Source organism: Larimichthys crocea, chromosome VII (genome assembly GCF_000972845.2).
Source record: "Larimichthys crocea isolate SSNF chromosome VII, L_crocea_2.0, whole genome shotgun sequence".
In the NCBI taxonomy this organism is placed as follows: Eukaryota; Metazoa; Chordata; class Actinopteri; family Sciaenidae; genus Larimichthys; species Larimichthys crocea.
This window is the reverse complement of record NC_040017.1, coordinates 18,389,623-18,400,654: the sequence shown is the minus strand read 5'-3', so window position 1 is coordinate 18,400,654 and position 11,032 is coordinate 18,389,623. Positions and strand designations below refer to the sequence as shown.

The 11,032-nt window shown below is 39.4% G+C and overlaps 1 protein-coding gene across 1 annotated transcript; it reads right to left on the bottom strand.

The window, feature by feature from the left end:
• Window positions 1-3,127: 3,127 nt before the first annotated feature.
• aadac (arylacetamide deacetylase) lies at window positions 3,128-10,637 on the bottom strand. The gene is made up of 5 exons (XM_027280956.1): window positions 9,880-10,637; window positions 8,216-8,441; window positions 7,622-7,691; window positions 6,372-6,543; window positions 3,128-5,523 (listed from the first exon to the last, which is right to left on the bottom strand). The coding sequence occupies exons 1-5, from the start codon at window positions 10,018-10,020 to the stop codon at window positions 4,897-4,899; spliced, it is 1,236 nt and encodes a 411-aa protein (XP_027136757.1). The 5' UTR covers window positions 10,021-10,637; the 3' UTR covers window positions 3,128-4,896.
• Between the last annotated feature and the right edge of the window lie 395 nt (window positions 10,638-11,032).

The following is an 11,032-nucleotide window of genomic DNA, read 5'->3' as shown; positions in this document are numbered from 1 at the left end:
TCATGTTTTCTTTCAAAACACAATAAATATGTTGGAAAATAGTTGCTGAAAACATGTGAAAAGACTTTGAACGATATATTACTAAAATGTGTAGCTCTGCCCTCAACATCCCCAAAATGCATCTTCCCTGGATGCCAGAATTTGCACAACAGCTCCATTAATTTATTTTAATTTCCAAAAAAACAAAGTGATGAAGATGCTCTCGTTTCCTGAGCAGAATCCAGAGGAAAATAGACCGGTAACGGGACATGGGACGTCTCATATATGCAACAGCAGCTTGTCGCTATGACAGGCAATATATTTAGTCAAATCTGAGTTTACGTGTGTCGGTAACGGTGCACATGTACTAGAGACACCTGCCTGGGTGTGACCACCTGCCAGGTGCACCGTGCTGACGGTTTTAATCATTCAAATTTGGCTGGGTTGTTAATAGCACTTTAATAACCCGATATAATAACCCTGTTATCAACCGTGTCTTCTACTTCCTCATGAGTGACGCGTTCAGAACGCTCCTATTCACTGAGCTCAGAAAACTAGTCAGAAAGAAAGAGCTACAAAGAGAACCAGCCTGACAAAATTCAACAAAATATCTCATACCATATGCCCAAAAAGAGATGGTGATGGTGAATCCACTCTATCTTTATTGTTTGTTGTCATGACCACCAACACATTACATGATAAATTGATAAATACATGACAGGAAATCCTTTAAGCGGAACTGAGGCAAAGTTATGTGTCATGCTGACAAAGCTAAACAATGTAAAATAACTTGATACGTTTGAATGGCAGAACCTGTTGCTGTATTTATATATTCATTCTCTGTTTAAGTATACATATATATGTGCAGATAGCTTGCTGTTTGTACTTGTAGCTATCTATATTTATGCAAAAAGATTACTATTATTTTTGTAATATTTATCCATTAAAGTCAATATTGTATTGTATCACCTTTTAATATAATAAAATATAACTCATCTAATAATATTGCCTGTTACATATATTACTACTGAAAGGTTACGGATGTGTGAGAAAAACTCACGATGCATTGAGAAATCGAGCAACGTCTCAAGATCAAATTTGACCAAACACATTTGTCAGCCGATATGCCAGATTTCAACTTCTGTGTTTACACAATAATCAATTTCATGTACTCAGGTTGGTTGGCCAAACTCCAGTTACGTTTACACTTCAACACCATTAACCAGTATCAATGCTGATTTTAGTAAAATCCTAATGATGCACAAACTGGCCGACCAATTGTTAGGTTTATACTTGTATATCTTTCCTGCAAATTTTAAATGAGAAATTCTACTACTCAAACACTGAAAGAAAGTGTATTTGTCATCTCTACACGTAACTAAAACAGGATTCTGTCATCATCCTGAAAATCAGTCAAGGAAAACAGTTTTGTGTTTTGATCTTTTTTTTGTTTGTTTTTCATGAATTTAACTGATCCATGATTGCTGAGTTATGAAACACCTTAGACTGCGCCCTTATAAACTGCGTCATTGGCCGGATTTTCTTTTTTTCAGATTTTCTTTCTGTTTATTGTACTGTTTCCTGAGTAGTGTCACCGCTGTTAACAAAAACCGTACGAGCCTACGATGAAGAATTTGGTTGAATTTGATATGATACCACTGAAGCATACATTGCGTAATATATAAACTTACTGTGAGTTCATCCACATCAACTCCATCACCACAATTTCAACAAGACATCAGTCAATTCTTATGTAAGCCTCCTCCATCGGTCTGTCAGTGAGCTTTGGTACATACTTTGGCCCCATTAAACTTCACCTTCACTTTATAAGGCTTTAATACAACAGACAGGATCAGGTGCTTTCTTGCACTCATAACTAATCACACCGTGCTTGATCCATCATTTCATTTACATTGGCATCTCTCCTGGAATGAGCAAAGAAAAGAAGCAAGGATGAAAAATCGGGCTGTGTTATGTGTGTGCGTTTCAAGTTTCATAATAAAAGCCAGAGGGGTGATATTGAAACAGAGCCAATGGGAAAAAGCAGCAGATCTGAAGTACATATGAGGACAAACTCAAAACCTTAAGCTCTGTTATAATACTTGCAATTCAAACAACTGTGGCCATTTAGGCAACAAGAACCTTAGGCGGTCTTTATACAAGTTTTTATGAAGGTTGTTGTATATTAAATGTATGGTTCTTTAAATAAAGCAATTTTCTAGGCAGTATTAATGTTGTGGTAATAAAATGTATATACTGTATGAATTACTGAATGAGTTATCAACAATAAAAAACTACCATGTCTGGCTGTGACTTCAAATATCATACTTAGAAAAAAGGCGTATTTGCAGAAGTGGTATGTGCATGCTTACTCATGCTTACGTGCATTCCTATATAGATTGTGCACCATCTATACTGTATGTAGGTATAATCTGGGCATAACCACTATACATCATTAACAGTATTCATCTGCAATAATCCATTTCACGTTACTGTTATTAACCCTCCATTGCGGTGAAGGAATTCGTAAACAGGCCCACCATTTCATCTACAGAGGGATAAATATGGGCATATACACATACAGTACACACACTCTATACACATACCATGTACACTCTGCACACAAGACCAGATGAATGTGCAGAGTGTAGGACATAAATAGTTCAGTTTACACCCAGGAGCCGTGGAGTGTTTTGTTTAATGTGTCCTGATGAACAATGTTGACCTATTTGAATCATCCTTTTGTATAAATGGTTTGTTCACACTCATGCATCATCCTCTTTGCTATCCAGAGGGGGAAAAAAAACAGCTTGTTATTTTTCCGACCTCTCGGATTGAACATGTGTAGGTGTATTTAGTGGTAGTCTGCAGTATGTTTGCAGATCAGATTGTACTCTCTCACTCGGCTATATGAAACTTCAACAGTTCCAGTGGGGACTACTTCATCTCTAGTAAACAGTGGATTTGGTGTGTCTGAGTCAGACTACACAAGATATATTTCTCGGCACATAGTCCTCTTTACTTTCACTACATGTGATGTATAATATCAAACAACATTTACTGTAATATTAAGAAAGTGCATCTAATCTAGTATATCTGTTTTTGCATGGTATGTGATTGCCAACACACAAATACGCCTGATCAGTACTTAAAGGTGAAGTCAATTTATTGACAGAAAACATTATAATTAAAATGTATGCAAATCAGTTGTTCTCCACAAGGGAATCCAAAACAAAAGTAGTCATATTTACAATTGAGAATGTAGCAGTGCTTAAGCAAATGACAGAAAAAAAATGTTTTGTTTGTGAAAAAGAGAAAAATGCTAAACAAAACAAAAAAAAACACAGACACATACACACATACATTCAAGACGTTCATGCCTAAAAGCTGAGATTTTCAGCTGTTTATATTTATACAGAGGATTTATTTTTTTGGTAACCTTTGACCTCCCTGCTATCTTTTAGATAGCCATCCCATGTGTGGAGAAGTCACAGGGTCATGTCGCCCACAGACAAAAAGATAAAAGGGAGAGACAAGGGAATGGATTCAAGCCACCTCATATGATTGTTGGGCCTCGGGGGAGAAATAAATGCGACCCCATTTCCTCTGAATGTTGTTGAAGCAGAGGTTCAGGGACAGAAAACTGCAGACATTCTTACTCAGACCAGAGATACGGATACGGTTTTAGTGCCAGCTTTCTGTCACATTAGTCCATGTTTAAAAGGAACTGGCACTGGCAACATCATCGAACAGCAGCAAAGCAGTGTGTCATTGCTTATATTCATTACACAAAGGCTTATTTATAAGTTATTTATTGTCGACATGTAGATGGTCAAATTTACGATTCAGTCTAAATTATTCATATTCCTAAATGACTGCACTTTTTGGATTAACACACGTACAACTTTTTTACTCACTACAATAAAATCATGCCTGAACAAAGAAGGGATTAGTACACACACTCCCATCCCTATAAACTGTATTATTGGGAACTCTGAGATGCTGAGACATGTGGCGTGCTGTAAAGATTAAGGCTCCAAATAAAATGTTCCAAATTCCAGATTCCCTCTTGATAATTATTATTCTCTTCGTCATATTGCTACATCACACTCGGTTAAGGTCCATCAGGAAAAAAATGTGTGGATACGTATGAAAACCAATATTCTGTATGGAATGTGGCTCATCAGTTAAATCATTTTGGTTTTGTACTTCCAAATGTATGTGGAAATTACACTGGATGCAAAAAATTGTTGTGCTGATAAAGATGTAATGTCTTTGTAATTTAAATACTATACCATACCATGGTAGCTCTTTCCTTTTGAAAAAGGAAGACAAGCGTTACACACATCAAAAACAATATAATGTTTTAGTAACAGCTGCACTCTGTGATAGATGTTAACTTTTTCCTGGATTCTTAAACCCCCCCAAATGGGATAGTTCAGAATCTTGTGGCATGCATTACTGACTTATAGTATTGAAGTTCAGGTCACAGGTCCTGTGGAGGGAACAAGAATATACAGTACTATACATATGACAATGACATTTGTGATATTCCACAGTTTAACTTTTGCCCTCAGATCTCTCCGTGTAGTATTGTGTTTGTTGGACAATAAACACAATACAACTGTTGCACTTGAGTCATGGATGTGTTGCGTGGTACTCAAAACGACTTCAAGTGAAATACTCTTTCAAAATCCTGCTTCCTGTTAATTTTGAAATACAGAGGAAATCATTTGAAAAATAAGAAGTTACAGTAATATATTTCTCAATATATTTACAGATAACAGCATGACCAATGACAAAAATAAAAGAAAACAAGACGTTGAACACCACGTAGGAAAAATGTGCACCCTGTGAGAACACACTGGTGCATTTCATGAAAAAAAAACTGGAATGGATATTGATCGTCAAGAGTTTTTACAAGTTTTCTTTGAGCCATTTGACATAGTTGTCTGTCATGCGACGTGCAATCAGGAAGTCGGTTGGCCACACGGTGAACATGAGCCCTCCATGAAATCCTGTGTCATAGTGTTCATGTGTCACCTCGACACCAGCAGCACGCAGCCGTGTGACATACATGATCCCATCATCCCGGAGAACATCATACTCACATGTCAGAATGTAGGCCTTGGGAAGAGAGTGTAAGGCTGTGTCTGGAACCAGCAGGGGTGATGCCCTCGGGTCAGCAAAAGATCGAGACGGTCCATCCATCCCGACTGCCTCCCCTCCGACTCCCTGCACCACAGCAGGAGCACTGTAGTTGTATTTTTTATGATATGTTTCTGGCAGAAAGGCGCTCCAGTTGACAAACTTCAGCAGGCTGGAAGACTCAGGGTTGTTGTGGGTGTTTGCCATCATAGCTCTGAAAAGTGCCTTGTCACTGGTGAAGTACTCACTCCAGAAACGCACCATGAGGGTGCGGGGCAGAATGGGCATGTCCTGATTCTGCTGGTAAGAAGGAGTGTTAAGGTCCAGCGCCTGCAACACAGGGTAGATGAGTGCTTGGGCCTTCAACTTAACCTGCTGTCCAGGCTCTTTTTGTAACTGTGAAGAGAAACAGAGAGATGAGCTAAGAAAACAAATTCAATCAGATAAAATAAAACTAGATGTAAATCTTGTTATATAACTTGGAATGACATCCTGGTTTCTTTTTATTTACTGTAGGTTTTTCTGATTTTATCCTTTCTCCCCTAGGAACAATGAACATTTCTAACACCCTCTGACACAATGGAGACTGTCTGGACATCCAACAAACTTCACCATGCAGAGATTTACTTATTTCTCCCAGTTTCAGTTTTTATTTCCAAGTCATTTGTAAATGTGGGAAAGCTATGTTGCCCCTCTGCCAGTTGGATGATACGTGTTATTATCTTCCCCACTGCTTTATACTCACAGATGAATCCAACAAACGTAGCATCCACCTCGGTCAAAAGAACAGACTTGACCTCAGATTTTAACAATATGAATACTGAAAATACACGAATAATCATTGTTACTCTTCAGATCCTTTTAACGGCCCGTTAAAGTCGTTGACATTTTTACTCGAGGGTGTAACGCTGTCAAGCAGCCAATCGCCTTTAATGAAGACACCACTCACTATTGATTCTGTAATCCTAATCAAGTTTTTATTGTGATCTCCAGCAGATTCCCATCATAAATAAAGCATAAGTTCTTAGAATACACAAACGTGTGTTTTTGCGATTTTGACCTTGTTAATGGTGACTTGGCTGGTCTACTTATTATAAGTGAATTTATACTGAATATACTACTATTGATCTATTTTATCATCAGTTGGCTGATTTACTTTGTCTCATGTAACCTCTCATACAGTTATTTTCCATATGTGAACCAGACATATAGAGCTGACAGAAAGAAGGAAATAGATTGAATACCTGCTGGGAGACAGCAGCTGCAAGGTTCCCCCCAGCACTATCCCCAGACACAGCAATGCGTCCTGGGTCCACAGAGTACTGGGCCAGCACCCCCTTCTGGAGGAAGTGTTTGACCACACGGTAAACGTCTTCATACGGGACAGGGAAGTGGTGAGCAGGGGCAAGGCGGTACCTAAAAAGCAGAAAGGTGCAGATTAAATCTAGAGCAAAGAAATATGAACCTTTAAAGCCTGTGTGGACTGAAAAATAATTCGGTCAGGAAAAAAAAAGGATGAAATTTTCATGGGGGATAGCAGGTGATGAATAACAGTATGATTAACAGTGTAAAGGAAGTAATTACAAAATGCAATTCAGATTTGTGTTAACTTATAACCTAAATTCTAAATATGCTGAAATCAAGACTTCTTTAAATGATCAAACTACACTGATAAACTGCAAACCTGCATGTCAGGACTGTTTTGTAATATTCAATGAACAAAACAACTTATTTTATGTTTTTCTTCCACTGACGTGTCATTTCTAAATCCCTCACCCCCCCCCTTGTTTCGATCTAGAACCCTAATGTAACACATGGCTGACTTATGCAATGCTTGATTTTGCACTGAACATTTAACAAACTGCTGACAGGAATTCGGATGAGGCAGATTAGGCAAGACTTCCATAAATCCTACTTCCCACACGCAGCTGATCAGTACTCATTCTGGTCATTCTAATGTGGTTGCACTTGCTGACATATAGCATTTGACAGTGGGAATCCACTCCCTCTGTCAAATGCTGTATGTCAACAAGTGCAACCACATTAGAATGACTGGAATGAGTACTGGTCAGCTGTTGATTTATAAAAGCTGAAAAACCGTGAACAGTGAATTAGAGGACAGCGAGAGCATTGGCAAAAGAAAGTTACAGTACTGACAGGCCGAGTTAAAGCCGGATGTGCCAAAGAACAACAGTGAGTCTAGCGGGACAGGACAGGGAATAATCTGGCCAGACCCAAATGAAAACCTGTTAGCTTCACTCTACTGCATCCTCATTTCCATCTAGCTTGTGATTAATGAAGAAGGACAGGCGCATAATGTACGACGACATAAATTTGCGTGAGAGATGGAGAAAAAGGGTGGGTGAAACAGGGACTTACAGTCCAGGACATTTGAAGCTAAATAATTACATTCATACATTATACATGCCTGTCCCTCCCGACACGTCAACACACTTATTGGCCAAACTGCAATTGCAGGAGCTGCAATACTTACTCTACAGAAAGAACCACCGAGTCTAGCTCAGTGACCATTTTTCTGGCCAGGAGATCATATGGACTCATCCCTGCATAGAGAAGACAGACACAGATCAGAACAGAGATTTCAAAGCATGACCCATCCATCCATCCCTCCATCTATCATACATCATCTTACATGTCAGTTCCACTGCTGTAAGATCTGTGTTGCTGTAATTGTTATAGCCGTTCAACAGATTGCAAGATCAGCGTGAGACATGTCAAGCTGCATGTCATGTCTTTACATTTTGGATTAGCACGAGTAACCACCCTCCGAGGTTCCCACTGCTCCAGCAGACGGTGTGTTATTTCCTCAGAAAACTGTGAAAGCTTAGTGGCTTTTGTTTCATAGTTTGTTCATTATTTATGATCCCGTCATAATAGCTGTCATGGGGAGACTATAAAAAGCTGTTAAGTTATTTGGCACATCAATCAAATCGTGAATACTCTCTCAGAGTAACAGAGTTGCTGTGTGATGAACACATCACCAGAATATGTATTGCCGGGCCATCCATCTTTCTATCCATCCTTTAAGGCACTAAGCTGAAATTATGTGTGATACAGGAGAACTTACTGGAACTCCCCAGACACCATCCTCCACCGTGCAGGTATATGATAGCTCTCCTGAGCTCGGTGCCGCCCCGCTGCTTCGGCTGGTAAAGCACCACCTCCACGCCGTCAAACTTCTCTTCTGTCACCTTGACATGCTCATCGGACACAGGCACTACTTTTTCAGCCAGAGTAATGAAGTACATTACCCCCATGTAGTCCTTCAGCCCCAGTAATTCACTGAGGTCTGCCTGGAAAGTGAGACAGAGCATGAGATTTAGACACATTACAGGATTTCACATTGCTCATCAAACCCGAGCTATTAGTATTACCTGTTGTACATACAGTAAAACTACTGCAATTCAGTTGACCCAATCGCATAATATTCAAAACTGAAAGATATATCATGTCAAAATATGTGGACAGATAACAGAAAGATAAAGGGTGTAAACATTTGACATTTGCCTTGCAAAATTTCCCCCTACTGCAAAAGTTAATTGTATTTAACTAAATTATAAGTTATAAAAGCATGACTCATGCCATAATTTCTTATGAGGTAGGCAGCCAGTGGCTGACATGAGGCTAATCAGGTGATGCGCTTCATCTGGGACCATAACAAACTCATCAAAGGGACAAGCACTCTGAGCTCTAATTACTTACAGCAGTCTGAAAGGAAAATAACAAGAAAAAAAAGACACACACTGAAGTATTCTGTCTTTTTCTGTTTCAACAAACACATTGATCATTTGCTGATGTTTCAACAGAAAAATCCTAATGGAGCAGGTTCCTTGGAAAAATATGGAAACACTTACAATCAATGTCTACGGTACATTTTCCAAATAACATCTGATTAAGATGGAAAACACTTAGTGTAATCACATCGTGATCAGGTAATCAATCATTTGAAAGAATGGCTGCGTGCCTGGTCCAGACATAAAGCTGGCAACATAACTCAACAATGGAGGCTTGAATAATGATTTGATTCTGTGATGCATTATGTTACATAATGATACTGAGAAATAAAAAAAAAAACACTTACTTCATGAAATAATAATATTCAGGCTGAAATTACAGTTATTCCCTCACAAAGAAAGAGCCTTTCAAACTGAACACTATTCTCCCAACAGCATAAATGTCCTTTTGTGTTGCAGAGCCTTTTCCCACTCAGTCACATGGAAACTTCAACTATTGCACCACCACCAGCTAAGTGAACTGAGTATGATGATCTTTTAATAGATGCGGCAAAATAAAGCAACTACTCATGTCCATACTACTGTTGCGACCATGTATGCATTACCTAATGCTGTGCTGTGTTTGAAGAGTCACCACCGTGGGCTACAGTAAACCACAGGCGTATAACGGTTATTAACAAGTCGAGTTTCCTTATTAGGGTCTATTATTAGAACAGGTGAGCAGGACTATACAACACATGGATTAGCATCTGACATAATCTGGTGTAACCAGCATGTATATCCACATCAGCAAAATGCAATAAACGTTATGCACTTACCTACTCTGAGAGGACAGACAATTTTGCATTGTTAATTTGACATATGGCTAAATCACCTAATCATCATCATATATTAAAACTGAAAGAACAGCCCTTCCCTATATAGGGATTTATTTCCAAAGTAATGATCAGTAAGCAGACTAACATAGCAAGAATATAGTGTTTTTTTTTTTTCTTACCAGGTGGCTGAGACTTCTGAAGAAAGAGTTGGTCAGCATGAGTTTCCATCTCTCTTCTATCTCCTCGGGAATTGGCTCATAAATATAATAAGCGGTGAAAGAGCAGAGAGCGACGAATAAAAAGATGCTTCCCAACCTCATTTTACAACGTGCGATCCCAGCAACTGGCTGCGGGGTGCAAACACAAACAGGCTGCGAGCTGCGCTTGTTAACAAGTCACTCCGGTGCGCGACAAAAAAGCTTTACGCACGGATATTGATTTTTTTTTTTTTTTTTTTTCTGGATCGAGACCAGTTAAATATGACAGCACGTGTTTGGTGTCATTTGATGGTTATCTGCGTGCATGTTCGGAGCTTTTCTTCGCTGCTCGTGCGCGTTTCGTAATGCATGTCTCTGTCTCGTGGAGTCTGGAGAATACCTGTGTCAGTGATATGGAGACATGGAGCGCGCAACCCCCCGTGTACTCACGAGGCAGAACCGTCCCACCTTGGCTGCAGCCGCAAATTCCTCAGGTGCCTCGCACGGCTTACACAACGCACGACAAAAAAAAAAAAACAACTTTGTGCTGAAATCTAACTGATGCACAAAAGCTTATGAAACAGCAGCGACCCGTGCGTGCAACTTCGCTGACCGATGTAAAATACGTTTTAAAGGTCGGGTATATTTCAAAACCACTGTGATTTCCTTCCGAGGCATGTCACTCTGAATTCCTAGAGCTGCACCCTAGTGTCAGCATAAAGCGAATGACTGTGTAAGTGCAGCTCCACAGCTATGGTTGCAAGCCAGCATAAGCTAATTATATTATTGGTGACAGAGCCATATGAGATGTCTAGTTTCCTGGCAGGACTCGATGTCAAAGCAATATGACTCTAGTGCACCCATGTTTTGAAAAGACCCTACACGTGGAACTGCTTCGGTGCTGCAGGAGTTTGATGGAAGAAACAAAAAAACAAATTTCCTGGATCTATAACTTCAAATACAGAATATTATTTTGATTTGGTTTCAATTCTATGCCCACAGCTTCATGCCAGACTTATGACAACATGACATTTGCATGGAAAACAGTCAAGCAGGTGCCAAGCAGTTTAAGCCTCACAGGGTGTAACTTAGGCCACTAAGCCTTCACAAATCACATCTATATCAGAGTTTTCCA

Excerpts from the sequence above, each read along its gene's own strand:
- aadac (XM_027280956.1), bottom strand. The coding sequence starts at position 10,020 with ATGAGGTTGGGAAGCATCTTTTTATTCGTCGCTCTCTGCTCTTTCACC. Across the intron at positions 7,692-8,215 it reads ATGGTGTCTGGGGAGTTCCA|GGATGAGTCCATATGATCTC; the intron begins GTAAGTTCTCCT and ends TTCTCTATGCAG. Across the intron at positions 6,544-7,621 it reads TCGGTGGTTCTTTCTGTAGA|GTACCGCCTTGCCCCTGCTC; the intron begins GTAAGTATTGCA and ends TCTGCTTTTTAG.